The sequence below is a fragment of the Sus scrofa genome, chromosome 7, assembly GCF_000003025.6.
Source record: "Sus scrofa isolate TJ Tabasco breed Duroc chromosome 7, Sscrofa11.1, whole genome shotgun sequence".
Lineage (NCBI taxonomy): Eukaryota > Metazoa > Chordata > Mammalia > Artiodactyla > Suidae > Sus > Sus scrofa.
Genome location: NC_010449.5, coordinates 59,384,737 through 59,403,527, shown reverse-complemented (window position 1 = coordinate 59,403,527; position 18,791 = coordinate 59,384,737). Strand labels below are relative to the sequence as shown.

Here is an 18,791-nt window from a genome sequence, read left to right as displayed (position 1 = left end):
CCTTCCCAGCATCCTCTTCTAGAAGCACCCAGCAGAGGTTCCATCTGAGCTCACTGAACCCCAAGGGATTGGGGGCGGGGATGACAATGACCCATCCCATCCCAGGGTAAGAGTCCCCAGGACAACCAGGTGACTAAGCTCCCATCTAACATGACTAAAGATAACTCCATGCTGGACACTCTCTTCTTCTTCCTTTAGTCTCCCCTCCTTTAGTCTCTCCAACCCCCTGTGCAGTTACATCATCATCCTCATTCTACCTTGGTTGTGGGGTGGGGAGTGGGGCAAGAAGCCTGAGTTCCTTGCTGCAGCTCATTAACCTTGAATGTGGCAAAGTTCTGTGCTGGAGCCCTCTGTGGCCCATACTGCTGGGCGCACTGCCATTTGTTTATGGGACTGGTTTTCCACTCTCTCCTTCCTGTGGCCTTCTGGTCTGTTCTCCTGTGTTGCAAAATGCAAGGTCCAGATAACTCATACCCCAACCTTCTGGTCCCAGTGCTTGAACTTATCCTAATTCTAATTTTTTAAGGACAATGCTTCTTCAAATTTTCCCCCATTATTGCCCCCCAAGAGGAGCCTTTTTAGTCATTTTTTTGCCTCATCAAGCCTCCTCCCAATGAAATTTTAATATTGTGATTCCTTAGGATTTTCTGTATACAAGATGTATACATCTGCAGATAGAGATCATTTTACTTCTTCCTTACACAGCTATGCTATGTATCTGTTTATCTGTGTATCTGTTCTGTGCTTCTCTAGAGGGTCGGAAATCATTGGAATATCTAAGGTTGTTCGTGCCCTTTCCACCCCAAACCAATTTTCTTTCTTTTTTTTTTTTCTTTTTTTTTTTTTTGTCTTTTTTGTCTTTTGTCTGTTGTTGTTGTTGTTGTTGTTGCTATTTCTTGGGCCGCTCCCACGGCATATGGAGGTTCCCAGGCTAGGGGTTGAATTGGAGCTGTAGCCACCAGCCTACGCCAGAGCCACAGCAACGCGGGATCCGAGCCGCATCTGCAACCTACACCACAGCTCACGGCAACGCCAGATCGTTAACCCACTGAGCAAGGGCAGGGACCGAACCCACAACCTCATGGTTCCTAGTCGGATTCGTTAACCACTGCGCCACGACGGGAACTCCCCCAAACCAATTTTCATCCTCAGTGGGGCAATATTGCCCCTGTTGAGAATGTATGATCTAGGGGAAGGCCCTATCCCCAGTTACAAGGAAAGTGAGAAGTGTCATGGTGGTGTCAGCCCCTCCAAGTGGCTCGGTTCACTGGTGGGGATGAGGTGGAAATAGGCTACAGGGAGATGGGAGGGAGCATGGGCAGGGGTCTCTAAGGTCATGCTTTCCTGGGATGGCCTTGGTCTTAGACTCAGCTCTAGGCCCAGGCTGAGCAGAGGGTTGGGAGGTAGGGGCAGCACCATCATGTATTTTTGTCTCAGAAGCCAGGAGTCAGTTCCAAACCTTTTGGACCTGAACAAAGCAGATGCCAGTGGGGACTCTACTGAGAGAAGGGTCTAGAATTTCAACTGAGTCCCCCTCTCCAAAAACAAAACAAAACAGAAACTTGGAAGATCTCTACCCACCCCTATAAAATGCATTTGCTGCCAACTGAGGGAAAAAATCCTTCATTCTTGGCTCAAGGAACTTCCTTAAACTCAGCCCAGAAGAATCCTTTAAAGACCAGCTGCGTAGACCATGCTAAAGTCAGTTTATAAACTTTATAAATGTCCCAAACTTGGTAGCCAAGCAGATTACAAAAGCTATCTAGCTAACCACAGAAATTTTCCACGAAGCTCTCCGGCCAAACAAGTGTGATAGGAGATATTGTGAAATCCAGTGTGTCACTTGTCTGATTGTCTAAAACAGAGTTCTTTGCGCAGACTGAGCACAGAGGGCCTAGGGACTGACTCTCTCTTGGTGTTCCGCAGCCATAAAGTCCTGGCTGACACCACAGGGGACCAGTTCTAGAGTAAATCGGACCAACCAAGGAGGAGGCAGTAGGTGGAAGGGGTGCCCTTGTCACATCTGCTTGGGGACTGGGCAGGATGATGTGTGGTAGTTAGGATGTGGGTTTTGGAAGGACCTGGTTCAAATTCTAGCAGTGCTGTGTGACCCTGAATGAACTACTTAGCCTCTGTAATCTCATATGCAAGTTGGGGATGATAATACCTAGTTAGAAAGTTGTGAGGATTAAATCAGGTGCATAAAGCCCTAAACTTGGCAAATTGGTGATGCGCAATAAAAAATAACTAACCGGAGTTCCCGTCGTGGCGCAGTGGTTAACGAATCCGATTAGGAACCATGAGGTTGTGGGTTCGGTCCCTGCCCTTGCTCAGTGGGTTAACGATCTGGCGTTGCCGTGAGCTGTGGTGTAGGTTGCAGATGCGGCTCGGATCCCGCGTTGCTGTGGCCCTGGCGTAGGCCAGTGGCTACAGCTCCAATTCGACCCCTAGCCTGGGAACCTCCATGTGCCGCGGGAGCGGCCCTAGAAATGGCAAAAAGACAAAAAAAAAATAAATAAATAACCATTAACAAACCTGATTAGTATCCAAGAGGATGCAGGTTCGATCCCTGGCCTCACTCAGTGGGTCGGGGATCCGGCATTGCCATGAGCTCTGGTGTAGGTCACAGACATAGCTCGGATCCCACGTTGCTGTGGCTGTGGTGTAGGCCGGCGGCTACGGCTCCAACTCAAGCTCTAGCCTGGGAACCTCCATGTGCCATGGGTGTGGCCCTAAAAAGACAAAAACAGAACTTCCCATGTGGCTCACAACATAACTACTCGGTGTTGCTTCTACAGTGGCTGTGGCTTGACCCCTAGCCTGGGAACTTCCATATGCCACAGGTACAGCCACTAAAAAAAAAAAAAAAGACAAAAACAAAAAGCAAAAAAACCTAAACATCCAACACCATAGAAGAGAAGGCAATGTGCTCACTCCCAGAAAGCACTGTGGGCTACATCCTTCCTCTCCCCCTCCCCTCCCTTCCCCTTCTCCCCCTCCTTCTGGGTTCAGTCCTTTTAGGATGTGGTTGCCTCTGTCCGCATCTCTCCAAGCCTCCTCCACTGTCTCCTCTACCCATGACGGGGTCACCCTGCCGGTGGCTGGAGGCTGGAGGGATTTACTACTGTCCCCGCCCTCCTCGGCCCCCAGCTGGCTCCCCGACACAGACATCTGCAGGAAGGTCACTTTCTCAGGCACAACAAAGCTATGGGGTGGACAGAGGAGGTCTTGGGAGAAGCAAATAAATACATCAAGTTTCCAGCTGTGTCTGGAGATAAGGGCTCAGGGAAACAGGCTGAGGCATCACAGGCAATGCACCGGTTCATCCTTCCCAGCACATCCACACTGGTTTCATGGGCGGCAGGAAAGCCTATTTGGGGAACTTCAAAAAGGACATTGCAAAGAACCAGGGTGGGGAGGGGGCTGTCCCTTCTGGGGACAGATTTGACAGGGACAGGCGTACAGAGTGAGAAGGGAGAGAGGCTTTTCCAAAGGTCACGCAGGAAGCCAGTGAAAAAGCAGGTATGGCCCCCTAACCCCTGATCGGCTGCTCTGGATCCCTCTGCAGTGAACTCTACCTGGCTGTCACCAAGACGTGGCCATTAGCACTAGACTTGCCTGGGTGCAGACTGGAGGCAGCTCTGCCTTGGGCCATGACCCACCTGAGGGAGGGCTCTCCTTCCCCCAGAACCTCTGCCCTGGCCGGTGCTCAGCATGCCACCAGTAGGGCTGCTCCAATCCAGGACACAATTTCCATCCCTCCCAGGCCTGGGCATGGCTCCACTTCTGGTGCCTGTGAGCCCTGGAAGAGGACTACAGGGGGCTAATACAAGAGACCCGAAGTGGGGGCACCTGTCCCACTCCAGAAACAGCTGCTCTCTCCCACTGGAGAGGCCACATCTCCTGAGAATCTCAAGGGCTTCCTAACCAGGGAGGTCCGCGGTTGCCGCCGGGCTCAGCCTGTCCTAAACCAGACCAAGATGGGAGGCCATCTCAGAGAATTTGCATGCTGGGCATGTCCCAGCCCTACCAGCCCTGTGACCTCCCTCTTGGCCTATCTTCTCTCCAATAAAGCAAGGGGGTTAGGGAGAGAGGACCTCTGGCCCTGAGCGCTGATGCTCTGTGACTTCAGACAGCTCCCAGTCTGTCCTTCCTCTAAGACAGGTGCAGGCTTCAAAGAGTCTTTCCAGCTTCGGCCCCAGGTGACCTGATGGAGCAGATGGAGCCTGTTTGAGGGACACCAGCCTTCCAGAAGTCCCAAGATTCATGCACGCAAGAGATCTGAACCTGCCAGAAGGTGCTGGAGCCTGTAAGTGCTCTTAGGGCAGAGAGCTGGTTCCTAGCTGCACCTAGGCCAAGCAGGGCCCCTGGTAACATGGCAGAGACTCAGTAACTATTTGTGGAACAATCTGTTTCTGCATGCCCATCCCTCTGCCTCTGTGTGCTTTACTTCTGACAACTCCCACCTGCAGCTTTCTTCCAAGCCCTGCCCTCTGCCTACAGGCACTCAGAGAAAGAAATGCCCAACGTTCCCATCCCAGGGGGCAGCCCCTAGCGAATGTCTGACTGCTGGGCGTCTGTGGAAACCAAGCTTCCCTCCCCCAAATCTGGACAAACTCTGAGGTGTGATCATGCCTCGAGCTTCCTGGGATCAGGCTGAGATTGCCTGAAATCACACCCCGGCTTGGCTTCCTCCCCTTTCTCTCTGCTTCCCGTCTCTCCTTTGCCGGTTTCTGCTGAGGCATTTCCTTTTTTTTTTTTTTTTTTTTTGCTGAGGCATTTCTTAATGGATCACCGGTGTGCGAATCCTTATCTCAGCTCTGCTTCTGCAAAACCATATCCAAAAACAAATGAAAAGCCTGATGACAGCGAGAAACTGAAGATACCCAGGAGGAAATTCAATTTAGTCCATGCTGCCATGTGCCCTCATGGGCTTGGACGGGGACAGTGGATGCAAAGACCCTGGGTGACCCTCTAGGAGCTTGGAGTCTGAGGGGTGGAGGGGGAGCTTCCCTATGCCCTGCCTTCTGGGCTCTGCTGGGGGCCACACTGGGGTGGGGGTGCAGAGGGAGTCTGTGACTCCGTGTTTATTGTGGCATCTCCCCAAGTCCTCTGAGGGTCCCAGAACAGACGGGAGTGGCCTCAAGCTGTTGGAAGACTTGTTTCTCCCCACCGACACCAGCCAAGGAGCCTCGGGCCACCTTGGCCTTTCTTCCTGGACCTACACACCAGGCTCTTGAAATATTCAGCGACGAGATTTAATCGCTAATCACATCACCTCTTCTGCCCCCTGGGAAGCCTCATGTGTGAGGACCTTCAGGAAGTGCTTTGCCCCCAGAGGACTCACTTCCCCCACCCCACCCCCACACTGAGGGGTGTGCAGCAGGTTGGGGGTTGGGGTTGGGGGCATTAAGTCCTGGGCCCAGGTGTGCTGATGACCTCAAGAGATGAGACAGGTGTGGAGGGAGGGAAAACAAAGAAACTACCCGGCAGCATGAGTGCCGGAGTCCAGCCCCAGCAGCCAGGAGACAACGAACAGGAGGATGGGCTACAAACGGCACGGAAAGAATTGGAGCAAACTCCCTCAGCAAATGCTGCAGATGACCCATTTATTGAAGGGAGAGCATCAACTTTTATACATTTTACTCTTGTGCGAGATTATACAAAACAACAAGTGCTAATTTATTATTCAAAACTGTTCTTTTAGTTTTAGATTTTAAATAAAGATTACATAGAAAATACATGCAAACTGTACTTTATTCTTAGAAGATAAATGAATAGCAAGCAGAATAGGTATCTAATTTTTGCTTCAGTAAGATTTGGCATAAGGTGACAGACATTCATGCCTCAAGCTACCTGTTGTGCTCCTATAGCAGGCATGAGCAGCCGTTAATGGGGAGTGGGTATTCACACGTGGCTTGCTTTTGAGGTAAGGCTGACCTCAGACTATCAGCAGGTCGTGGGAACATAAACTGTCTTATATAAACCTTGTCTATAATTATATAAATTTTTATTAATTATCAACTCTATACATCAAAGAATCCTGCCAATTATTAATAATAATTTCCACCTGCTGGGTCCCAACAGGTAGGGTTTTTTGTGGAAAAATATCTCGCCTTATAGTAACCACAATTGTTGAACCATGGGCAACACCCAAACCACCCCCTACTCTGTCTCCATGGGAATGGACCGAAGTCCACAAATTCCCAGGTTTACGTGGCAGTTCTGCATATTAGGAAAGTTCTTTACACAACGCTCAACTGTTTTCAACCTATTTTGCAAGAGCTAGGTTTATAAGTAGGTAATGGCCCATACTTGGGTGGAGGCTCAAGAATTTGAGGAGGTTCCCATTTTATGAGCCAAGAATGACTTATAACACACATTAAAATCAGACAGGAAAGAAGCCCAAGAGTAGAAGAGGAGTTTTTACTAAACAGGATCAGCTGGGGGATTCTTCGAAACTGCTTTGCAGCTTCAGTTTCTTCAGCCTCTGCTGTAGCTTTGCTTACAGTTAGGCCTCATGCAGAATCATTCTTCTTAGCTACTTTGTGGCTCTCAGCACATGAGGAGGAGGGCAAGCCTTGGCCCCCCAGACTTTCTGAAAACCTCCTCCTTCAGGAAGCCCTGGCAGACGCCCCCTAGAGGCCCCAGTTCAACCTGCAAAGCTGCTCTTGAAGCCACAGCAGCCCAGGGCGATGGGGTCCTGGAAGGGCCTCCAAGCACATCTAGCCGATTCTTCTCCCTTCGCCATGGTGGGGATTTAGAATGAGAGAGGACACGGAGCTGCTTGAGATCGCACAGCAAATCTGGGAAGCTGGCACCTTTGTGCTACCTCCGTATTCTTCATAAGACTAGTAGAATTCTTCCTCCTGTTTTCCACCTCGACAGTAAAGTGCCTCTCTTCTCTGCCCTGAGACCTGGTGACTTGTTCAGGATGTGAAGTCATGCAGGAACATCTTTGAATTCAGAAACATCTCCTGTTCATAAATATCCAACTAAGACTGAAACTTCCACAGCTCCCAAAATAGCTTTGGATCCCAGCACAGGCATTTCCAAGAACAGATCTTTATCCTTTCAAGAATTCTCTGAAAGCAGAGAAGCTTCTAGTTTGTATGCCTGATCCTGATCACACATGAGTCCTGACCCTGGTCACAGGCTGTGGACTGGCCTAATTCCAGATAAGGGGGTAGCTACTATGGTTCATTATAACTATGTCACTCTCAATTCATTCTGATACAGTATTAGATTACTCTGATCATCCAATTCCCCAACTTTTTTTTTCTTTCTTTTTTTTTTTAAGGGCATACCCAAGGCATATAGAAGTTCCCAGGCTAGGGGTCGAATCAGAGCTACAGCTGCTGGCCTACCCAACAGCCACAGCAATGACAGATCCGAGCCGAGTCTGCGACCTAACCACAGCTCATGGCCACACCAGATCCTTGACCCACTGAGCAAGTCCAGGGATTGAACCTGCATCCTCATTGATCTTAGTCCGGGTCGTTAACCGCTGAGCCACAACAAGAACTCCCCCCAACTTCTATTTGAAGGGGATTTCTTGCTTGTAGTGAATCTTGGGATTGACTCCTCAACATCCATTTCAGAGCTAGACGATTACTCTAAGCCAATCAATTCTATCCTCTTTGCCAGGGATTGGCTCAAAGGGGGGGAGTCCTGAGCCAGTGTGTGTCAATCAGACCTAAGGAGAGGCAATGGCTTCTGGAAAGAGAATCCAGTCTCCCTGTCCCACTAGTCTGCTACAGAGAAGCATGTTACCCCAGCTGCTGCTGAAGCCCTCCAATGACACGGATGGCCACTGAGTCTCAAGACAAAGCCCCATTAAGGATGGAAGAGGAGAGAGACAGAAAGAACTCGAGTGCACCAATGTCACTGAGCTACTGAATCAATCAGCCCTGAAGCCAGCCCTGCTTCCCGCTTGTGGGATGATGCACATAACAGTTTAAAATGCTTTGAGTTGGGAATTTTGTTATCTGCAGATGGAAGCATCATAAATGATTCCCTGCCTTTCCTTCCTGGGCTTCCCCCTGCCATGGAGGGGCTGGCTTCCCAGGACTCCCCCTCTGGGAGAACCAGTCCTGCCCAAGCTGGGCAGGATAGCTAAGCATGCTGCTCCTCCCGGGCAGGAGCATTGCCTCTTCCAGGAAAGTTTCCCATCTTTAGTAAGACAAGCACAGACCCAGATAATTACATGAGATGCCACTGGAAGAGCTGTTGTTAATTTTGATGGCAATAAAGCGCCTTGGCAGCAAGTTAAGCTAATTTCATGAAAGCACTGGGAGGAAGGTCGTGGACTGGATCCCAGCTTATTAATAAAGTCAAGCTTCATTTGAACCATTCACGAAATTCCTCCCAGCTGCCTCCAGCAAACTGCCACAGGTTGCTACTTTCCTCTGAAATCGAGTCTTCCCATATGCAAATGTGGATTTTTCTGTTTTTCCCTAGAAAATAATTAAAGTCACAGAACCCAATAAATACTTAAACAGATTGTGGTTTTAATTAAAAACCTTCCTCCAAGCCTGCAGCTGCAGGTCTCTCTTCGCAAAGAGGTGCACTAGTGATGGCTGCAAACATCAGAATCTGGGTTTAGGTATGTTAGACTAGAAATCTTTACAAGTAATGAGTCATTCTGATTTTTACCTGTGCCATGGTGTGGGGATGCAGGAGGAGTGAAGAGTGAGGGGGGAAGGGCCAAAGTCTTTCCCTTCCATTGGGGAGGCAGGACACAAGCATGTAGGGGTGTGTGCAACAGAACATCTCATCATACCTGTCCCCGATGCTGCGAGGTAATGACCATGGCTAATCCTGGCTATCTTTCAGCACTACCTAAGTGCCAGGTACTAGGTGCTTTGCATGCATTAACTCATTTAACCTTCACAACAACCCAATAAAATAGGTATTCTTATTTATATAACCCTCCCACCCCCCACACAGAGGGGTTAGGTAATTTGGCCAAGGTCATACAGTGAGTACAAAGGGGGGGAGTCCTGAGCCAGTGTGTGTCAATCAGACCTAAGGAGAGGCAATGGTGGAGTCTGATGCTAGAATGTTCGCTCCTAACCACTATGTAGAGTATGTATGAGGTGAAGGAGGGATGGGGGGGCAGTGGTTTATAAACAGGGACTACAGAAGCCAAAAGGTTGGAAGCTCTGCATTTAGGAAATTCTGGCTGGAGGGGAGGTTTGCCTGAGCAGACTGCTAAGCTGGGGATGCGTGATGCCCTTCTGGGCTCTGGCTTTCTTACTCTCGGAGACCCTCCCTTCATTTATTAAATCACGCACCTGTCATATTAGATACAAGGACATGGCCACCTCTGAATGCAGTTGCACTCAGTCGAATGTACAATGTGATATATCCTAAACATTTAATCAAACATCTATTCCTTCCAACTTTGTAGTTTTCTATTCCCCTTTTAGAGCCTGGAAAAGATTTTCTTTTTCAGACCTTGGACTTTTTATAGGTCCCTGGGAAAGTTAGAAGACTTAACTTTCTTAACTCAAAGAGAAAGTGCTCTGGGCACCAAGGGATGGGATTGGGGGGGGTAGGTTGGGGAATACAGGACGGTTTTGTCCCAGAATTAAACTCATTAGTTCGTGCCAGGGACTATTCGATCAATGAGTATACAGAGGGTGCCTATTATATCCTGGGCATGAGAAACACAATGGGGTGTGAGGTGGGGTGGGGTTAGGGGAGGAATGTTGCAGACTCCTGGGATGTACACTGGGTGTGCATGGGAAGGAAAGCTTCGGTGCCTTGGTTTAGCGTCTCCCACTTTGAAACATGGGGTCCCGGGTGCAGCACATGCCTTGATCCCAGGCTTGAGCCCCAGTATTCCCCAACCATTGTCCCAGGGCCTCGGAGGCCGGCTGGCAATTTCCAGCAGGGGGCGCGCACAAACCAGACCTGGGACCAAGGCTTTGGCCAGAACCCGGGAAGCGAGCGCTGGGATCACCGGGCTTTCAACTCACCCAACCCTGAGACCGTCCAGGGCGGCAAGGTGGAAGGTAGAGATCAATCCACAAAATGCTGTCCGGAGCTCCAGCTCTCTGCCCTGGGTCTATCTAGGACTGGCACCCTGCCTGCTCAAAAAGCCTTATTCCGGATTCTGTGGATTCCAAAACTGGGCCCTCCGTGCTGGCCTCTTGGAACCTTGTATCCCTCCTCTCCCTACACCTATTTCCACACACCGGACTAGATATCTGTTTCTTTAACCATCAAAGACGTGGGTAGCAATGGGGGTGGAATTTCGCTCCCAGTTCCCCAGCCGTTCAGTGACTGTACCATTATTAACATTACAGACATTAGAGCGGCTCTTGCGTGCCTGGTGGCACGGGTCCAGATACTCTCAGTCTTCTAGCAGGGCTCGGAGGCAGATCCTGGAGTCATTGCTCCTACCCCTAGCCTCAGCGAACTCTGCTCAGAGCGAGATGGGCTCCAGCCCAGACAGGGCGTGCACTGAGCTCTTCAGGGTCCAAGGCGAGGGTAAGGTCGTCTTTCCCCCAGGGCAGGGTTGGGAAACAAAAGCGCTTGCTGGAGACTGGATGGGAGCCCTGAGGGTCTGCCAGAGTCGGCACCCTCACCTGGGTGGCCGCTGCACCCTCCGGGAGCCTGGAGCCCTGTCTCCCTGAGAATTCCCCTGGCTTCTGTATCTCCGACAAAAGAGCAAGGATGAGGGGCTTTCTTGGCCGGCGGGCTGCAGAGATTCTGGGGATGTGGGTGGGGCAGGTGTCTGCAGTCCAGGGAAGCTCTCTGCCGAGAGTGGGCGAGCTCATTTTTCCTTCCCTTCCCCAGTCTGTCTTTCGGTCCTTCAACTGCTCCATGTTATCCCCTGCCTGCATCCCCGTCTGCCTCTAGCTGAAGATGAAAAGAACCAAAAAAGAGGTGAAAACTGGGTGGAGGGTCCACAAGTCTCGCAGGCCTCCACACCTGGACCTTGGTCCTTGCCTTTATGCCGGGCGCCCCTCCCTCCTCCAGGAAAAGTCTTCAAGACACCCCAACCAGGACTCTGCAGCCCTGCTGCTGTGCCCCAGCCTCCTCAGATCCCTCTTCCTCAGACAAAGCTCCTGGAGCTGCTCTCTCAGGATTCCCAAGACACCAGCCACGCCCTCAGGACCCCCTCCTTGCTCCGCAAACAAAGAGGCTGTGCCAGGCCAGCCAGCCACGCCATTCCCTGGCCCAGTTAAGCCCAAACTGCTCAGACTCATCCCCAGACCTGCTCTGACTGCCTCCGCCACTGCAGGGTCAAGGTCCCTTTACTCCTCCTCCCCTCTCAAAGATACCTTCTCCCCCTGGGTGCCCTTCCAGGGGGTGGGGGTGGGGTTGTCTGTGAGGACTACAGGGCCCAGTAGGTGGAATGAAGTTCTGGGTTCTGAATTCTGGGTTGAGTGAGATGCGCTGGTCCCAGTCAGTAGCGACCACAGGACTAAGAGAGAGGGAAGAATGGGGAGTATGCGCGCTATTCATATTTAATTTACAAAGGCTCCTCTGAAGCCTTGGTCGGTGGTCTCTTTAGATGCAGCACCCATCACCCGGCTCTCTTGTCCACCTCCCCAGCTCATTAAAATGCTCAACACTCAAATCAGAAGACTGATCTCCAAGGCCCCAAACCCCATGGACCCACCTCCGGAGACCACTTCAGCCTGAGTGAGGAATGGGGGGCCGAGGGCGCCCGGAGTGCTGGGTGTCTATAGAGAAAGCCAGGAAGGCAGGGGCTCTTTGTGGTTCCCAGAGCCTTCACCCCTTTCCCGATTCTGGTCAGCAACTCTGTCTCCAGGGCTGCCCTGGACACTGCGGTGGGCGGCCGGTGGGGGACTGAAGTCGAGTCTTACACAAAATGCTGTGATATTCCCGTGCCTCCACTTGCTTGTTGCCAAAATAAATTTCAGGGTTTGGCCAAAGACAGGGAGAGAGTCGGGAACAGCAAATATTCTGGTGTGCTGAGGCCGGCTTGTTGTGTGAGGGTGTATGTGAGACAGTAGGATGGTATCGGACGCTGGAGGCTTGGGGGGAGAGTGTGTGGAGTTGAAGGTGTGTTTTTTGTTAGGCTGTGAAGGCATTGGTGAGGGTGGAGGAGGGAGAGAGATGCTCAAACCTTAAGTCTCCAGCCCACAAAGCTCAAAAGGAACAGACGTTTTGTAACTACTCCTTTCAGTGCCAACGTCTGCTGCAGCCTCAGAGCCCCATCCGCCTCCAGCCGGCAGGACCCGAGGGCGAGGAGCTTGGGTGCGCTCGGGCCAGCTTCCTGGGAGCAGAGGCTGTTACCCACGCGCTTCGCCCCACCCTGCGGTGCGCACAGGCAGGCGGGTTGGGCGGTGGGTTTCAAGTGTTGGTGTAGTCACAAAAGGCAAGAGGTACGGAGTCGAGCCGAAGAGGATGGAAAGGGGCGATGGTGGCTGGAGAGGGGAGCATCGCTTCCCTGAGCGCCCTGCTGGGCGATGCGTTCTCCGCTTTGGGCTGGACGGGCTGGGCGTAGCGTGGGGGCGGGGGAGAGCAGGGCTCGTAGCTGCCCGGATCCAGGCAAAAAATAGCAGGGAGGGTGAGGCGCTCTGCTAACACTATCAATTATGCATCGTGTTGAACGTGGCTTCAGGGAGGAGGCGGCTAGCAGCGAAGGTGGGGGAAGGAAAGGTCCGAGCGAGCCGGGTTGCAAGCCGCTCAGCCAGTCCGGTCGAGGTCTGTCTGTGCCACTGCCTGCCTTTGCAAAAAGAGTTTTAAGGCAAAGACACGCCTCCCCCACTTCAGTTGTGCGCCTTTTCTTCCCCCAAATTCCTCAAAGATGGTTTGTCTCACATGTTGCGGGGCGTAAAAGCGGCTCGCATTCTATTAGCAGCAAAGCTCACGGGCCCTGGCGGGACCCGCGCATGAGGGTGAGTGCGCATGAATGTGCAGAAGAGCAGGGGCGGAGGGTGGGGGGTAATGGTAAATGTCCTGGGTGAAGGTGTGCCTTGGAAAATGCGTGTGAATGTAGCGAGAGCTCAACACATTGACGTGATTATTACATTATGATGGGTAATTCTAACATGTGAAGAGCGACTGTCTGGAGGGTGTAAGGATCTGTGTCTGTGCCAACGTGTTTGACTGTCTGGAGGGGGGATACTGTGTGATTAGGGATAGTGACAATGTCTGCAGATGTGTAAATGTGGAGGCGGAGGAATAAGTTATGGAGTGTGGTGAACTGAAAGGAGCCCAGTGGAGGACGGTGGGTGTGGGGGCGCCCCTTTGTGACCAGTGTCTCTCGGCCAAGAGACGGAGTCTCTTTGGCTTTAACAAATGTAGATGACAGGGGAGGTGGGAGAGGCTGTGCGCGTCCCTGCCGAGCCGGGGGCGCGCAAGGACTCTTCAATCTGCAGCCCCTGAGCGGTGGGGGGAACAGACGGGAAAGGAAAAGCTGAAGTGAGACCTCAGGGCCAGGGGAGTCCACGAACTTACCTGTTTCCTTCTCCGCCCCTCCCCCGTCTTCCCCACAGTTGCAGCAACAGATGTGGGAAGCGCCTTTGGGCTGTCGTCCTGGCTCCCCCACATTAAGTCTGGAAAAGGAGTTGAACCCCGAGGGCAGCGAGAGGAGAGTCGGCGGCGAGCAGCCGGTAAGCCGCGGAGACCCTACCACAACCTTGACCTAGGTGGGGCAGGTCTCCCACCCCCAGATGCGCGACCCTGCTGGTGATCTTTAGGTTAGACCGCAGAGAGGAGAGGTGGGACCCTCCCTCCGGAGCTAGAGGGAGTGGGTAACTTGCTTTCCAAAGACAAGGGTATGGGAGGAGCTCTGCTGAACCTGCCAGGAGCCCTGGGTGGGAGCGAAGAATCTGTGTGTAAGTTCGTGTGGCTGGGGATAAGAAGCTTTCATGGGTGGGGGGGCTCAGGCATGGTGGGCTGGAAAAAAGAAAGAACAGTCTTGAACCTTTTCTTGATTAGCTAGTGGCAGCCCCCTTGAACCATCAGCTGGGGACCCCCCCCATACTCCTATGGGAGCTGTCTGGGAAGGTGAAGATGGGGGAGGAGGGAGAATCTTTAGTGACCTCCCACCATTCCCCCCCCCCGCCCCCCCCCCCCCCCCCCCCCCGCTCCCTGCTTGGAGGACCTCCGTCCTCAGACGGAAGGTTGATCTAGCAGCCCTAGTGGTCTTCCCCCCCACCCCCCAACCCGGGAGTTGCAGCCCAGGGCAGGCAGCTTCAATTGCGGCCAGAGAGGGGCCTGACAGGGACTGTTTCCCCAGTCCGAAGCCTCCTGCCATCTGCAGCAAGTTCTCAGCATTTGTTGATCTGCTGGGATTTGTTTCAGAGCTGTGTGCAAGTGCTCGCCTGTGTCCCTATGTGTGGGTTGGTCCATGAGAGGACTTGTGTCCTGATGTCTGTCAGTTTTCACAATGAATAGGAAAGTGCTTTGCCCCTTGGTGGAGAACACTGTACAAACGCCCTCTTCAGTTGAGAGAACAATGAGGTCTCCAGGATATACTGTGTTAGTGTCTGGATGCCTTTGTGTTTGTACATTCTACAAAATGTGTTGTGAACCTCTAAGCACCTGCTGAAGTTGGCAGTTTGATGGCGGTGCCTGGGCGTGTGTTTGTATTGTTGTGTGCCTGTATGGGCGGGTGTGCGAGTGCTGTGCGTGAGACAAAGAGTTCAAGGAAGGATAGGCGGTCATGTACAAAAACACCCTTTCTGTGTATCCCTTTCCACTGAGTTTAACGAAGGTTTAGAAACAGGGGTCAGGGCAAAGCCCAGGACAGAGGGCTAATGGCCCAGCCTGTGGAAGGGCCAGTCCCAGGATGACTGGAGAAAAAACACGAAGGTACAAGGAAAAGGAACGGGGGCCCTGACGACGGGGAACAAGCATTGAATCCCGAGGCTTTTATTGAGCTCCAGCTCCTGCATAAGAGAGGCTCCTGGGCACGAAGGAGAAAGTTACCGGAGCCCAGGACCTGCCCTAGACGGGTTTACTGGAGACAGCATTTGATAGGGGAGGGAAGCTGGGGCTCCATGTGTCACCTTCTTCCTCCCCCCCCCCACCCCGCTTTCCACGTGCAGGGTCCGCGATGGTGCTCCTGAGGGCCCTGTGGCTGGCCTTGGCGCTGCTAGAAGTGGTCGGAGCGTGCCCAGAGCCATGCGCCTGCGTGGACAAGTACGCGCATCAGTTCGCCGACTGTGCCTACAAGGAGCTGCGTGAGGTGCCAGAAGGACTGCCGGCCAATGTGACTACGCTGAGTCTGTCGGCGAACAAGATCACCGTGCTGCGGCGCGGGGCCTTCGCAAACGTCACTCAGGTCACATCGCTGTGGCTGGCGCACAATGAGGTGCGCACTGTGGAGCCGGGCTCGCTGGCGGTGCTGAGCCAACTCAAGAATCTCGACCTGAGCCACAACCTCATATCCAGCTTCCCATGGAGCGATCTGCGTAACCTTAGCGCGCTACAGCTGCTCAAGATGAACCACAACCGCTTGGGCTCGTTGCCCCGGGACGCACTCGGTGCACTGCCCGACCTGCGCTCCCTGCGTATCAACAACAACCGGCTTCGTACTTTGGCTCCTGGCACCTTCGATGCACTAAGCGCGCTCTCACATCTGCAGCTCTATCATAACCCCTTCCACTGCGGTTGCAGCCTTGTGTGGTTGCAGACCTGGGCCGCAAGCACCCGGGTCTCTTTACCGGAGCCCGACTCCATCCAGTGCTCCTCGCCTCCCGCGCTGCAGGGGGTGCCGGTGCGCCGCCTGCCCGCCCTGTCCTGTGCACCACCCAGCGTGCATCTGAGTGTTGAGCCGCCGCCTGAGGCGCCCGGCAGCCCCCTGCGCTCTGGTCTGGCGCTCACACTACACTGCGTCGCGGAAGGACACCCCACGCCCCGCCTGCAATGGCAACTTCAGATCCCGGGGGGCACTGTAGTCTTAGTGCCGCCAGTCTTGAGTGGGGAGGACGACGGGGACGGGGCAGAAGACGGGGAGGAGGAAGGAGATGGGGACGGGCCAACGCAGACAGAGGCCCCAACTCCAACTCCAGCACCCGCTTGGCCCGCGCCCCCAGCCACCCCGCGCTTCCTGGCCCTCACAAATGGCTCCTTGTTGGTGCCCCTCCTAAGTGCCAAGGAGGCAGGCGTCTACACATGCCGTGCCCACAACGAGCTGGGTGCCAACTCTACGTCAGTACGGGTGGCAGTGGCAGCTGCCGGGCCCCCAAAGCATGCCTCTGGCGCAGGGGGAGACCCTGATGGACAGGCCCCAACCTCTGAACGTAAGTCCACAGCCAAAAGCCGGGGCAACAGTGTCCTACCTTCCAAGCCCGAGGGCAAAATCAAAGGCCTAGGCCCGGGACAGGTTAGCTTCCTCGGGGAGACAGAGGCGAGGCCGGAGGAGGAAGAGGCAGATGAGGGAGAAGAGGCGGAAAACCAGGTCTCAGCTGACAGGGTGAAAGAGCAGCGCTGTGGTCACGGGGATCCCTCGCGGTACGTGTCCAACCACGCGTTCAACCAGAGCGCCGAGCTTAAGCCGCACGTCTTTGAGCTGGGCGTCATCGCGCTGGACGTGGCTGAGCGCGAGGCGCGGGTGCAGCTGACGCCGCTGGCGGCGCGCTGGGGTCCTGGGCCCGGCGGGGCTGCGGGAGCGGGGCGGCCCGGGCGGCGGCCATTGCGCCTGCTCTATCTGTGTCCGGCTGGGGGCGGCGCAGCAGTGCAGTGGTCGCGTGTCGAGGAGGGCGTCAACGCCTATTGGTTCCGCGGCCTGCGGCCCGGCACCAACTACTCTGTGTGCCTGGCACTGGCGGGCGAGGCCTGCCACGTGCAAGTGGTGTTCGCCACCAAGAAGGAGTTGCCCTCATTGCTGGTTATCGTGGCGGTGAGCGTGTTCCTCCTGGTGCTGGCCACCGTGCCCCTGCTGGGCGCCGCCTGCTGCCATCTGCTGGCCAAACACCCGGGCAAGCCCTATCGTCTTATCCTGAGGCCGCAGGCCGCGGATCCCATGGAGAAGCGCATCGCCGCCGACTTCGACCCGCGTGCCTCTTACCTCGAGTCCGAGAAAAGCTACCCGGCAGGCGGCGAGGCGGGCGGCGAGGAGCCAGAGGAGGCCCCCGGGGAAGGCCTTGACGAAGACGTGGAACAGGGGGACCCCGGTGGGGACCTGCAGAGGGAGGAGAGCCTGGCGGCCTGCTCGCTGGTGGAGTCCCAGTCCAAGGCCAACCAAGACGAGTTCGAGGCGGGCTCCGAGTACAGTGACCGCCTGCCCCTGGGTGCCGAAGCGGTCAATATCGCCCAGGAGATTAACGGCAACTATAGGCAGACAGCAGGCTGAACCCCCCGCCCGCCAGGCCGCCCATATTCATTCCCACAGTACCTTGGGTGCCTGGAGGCAGAAGTCTAGGGCTGGCAGGATTTTTGCACCCCCTACCTTCACTTCACCCCCTTACCACCCTCTAACCTTGACTACCGGCGACTTACAGTGGGGAATGGGACGATTTCACCAGTCCCGCCCACGATGGTCATTGTCCTTGTGGGCTGAATTCCCCTTCATGGCAAGCACAGATCCCCGCTCCTCCTTCCTTGTGTGAGACCGCTGACCGTGAGGCGAAATCCAGGCCTCTCCATTCCCACAATTATCTGTCAAATCGGCTCCGCGGCCCTTCTCCCCGTGGGCTCGGGAGCCAGAGGAAATGGGAGTAGACGTTGGAAACATTTGCTGGTAACGCCATAGCTTGGGGGTATGCCCGGGACCCCCGGCAGATGTCCCTAGCTTGGAGCGCTATGGGGTCCCGCCTCAACCCCTACTTCACCCTTCTCGGGATGTACAAACCAGAAGTCAGGATTCGATGGCAACTCCCTAGTTTTTAGTTTCAAAGCCCCCTTCTGACTGGGAACCAACCGCTTCTGTTCCCCCACCTCCTCTCCGTTTCTGCCCAGCTGGAGCCTCTACAGGTGCCTGCGGCGCCTTCCAGCTCCGCGCTCTGATTTTCTTATTTTCGTTGTTTTCAAAGACAGCGACAGTCCGGGTCTGGTGCTAACACTCCCTACCCTCTGGGGAAATTGGGTGGGTGTGTGTGTGTGTGTGTCTGTCTGGGAATGGGGGGAATCCGTCTTCCCTTGCCCTCTCTCCTAATTTAAAACGCCGCAGAACCGCGCTCCCTTTTCCTGCGGAGAGTAAGGGCTTGGTCCCGGGCCAATTTCATTGTGGGTGAGTTGGGGTTTTTGGAGATTGGTGCACTCGACAGCTCCGCTTCCACTGCTGCATGGGGCCCAGGCCTCAGCTGGAGAAACGCGGGGGTGCGCAGGAAGCCAACTCTGGTCTCCTGGACGCCGCCTCTCCGGTGGGACTAGCGCCCTAGGACGCACAAAGCCTGCGCGTGACCGTGCGGCGGGATCCGGGTAGAGATAAGCCCTTCAGTCCCCGCGCCTCCCCACCCTGCCCCTCTTTCCTCGAGAATAGTATTTGCCCGGCTGTAGTCCTAGACAAGCGTGCTCTGTAGGAGAAAAGTCTGTGTCCTGTAAAAGTGTGTCAAGTGTAATGTAGGGAGGCGGGCGGGCGGGCGGGAGGGATGGGGAGAGGGAAGGCAGCGCGGCGACTCGGGCGGGCGAGTCTTGTTTTCGTTCCTGCAAAAAAGCGTCGGGGTTGGGGTGGGGGGTTTGGGGTATGGGGGCTAACCCCGTCAGTGAAGCGCAGCACAAGTGTGGGCCCCGGGGGGGGGGGGTGGAATCGCCTCCTGGAGCCAGCCCGCACCCTTTTCTAAAGGCGTCTGTATGTAAACAGTCAATAAAACAATCGATTTGAACTGGGCTTGGTGACTCTTTGTCGGGGGACGGAG

The 18,791-nt window shown here is 54.4% G+C and overlaps 1 protein-coding gene across 7 annotated transcripts; it reads left to right on the top strand.

Moving 5' to 3' along the window:
• On the top strand, positions 10,343 to 18,507 carry ISLR2 (immunoglobulin superfamily containing leucine rich repeat 2). Of its 7 annotated transcripts, none has more exons than XM_013978091.2 (3): positions 10,343 to 10,497; positions 13,482 to 13,598; positions 15,039 to 18,507. In XM_013978091.2, exons 1-3 carry the CDS (start codon positions 10,443 to 10,445, stop codon positions 17,285 to 17,287), a joined length of 2,421 nt encoding a protein of 806 aa, XP_013833545.1. In that variant the 5' UTR covers positions 10,343 to 10,442; the 3' UTR covers positions 17,288 to 18,507. The 7 variants fall into 7 exon arrangements, with proteins under 7 accessions (XP_013833545.1, XP_013833547.1, XP_013833548.1 ...); XM_013978093.2 differs by lacking the exon at positions 10,343 to 10,497 and adding an exon at positions 10,523 to 11,658; XM_013978094.2 differs by lacking the exon at positions 10,343 to 10,497 and adding an exon at positions 11,682 to 12,042.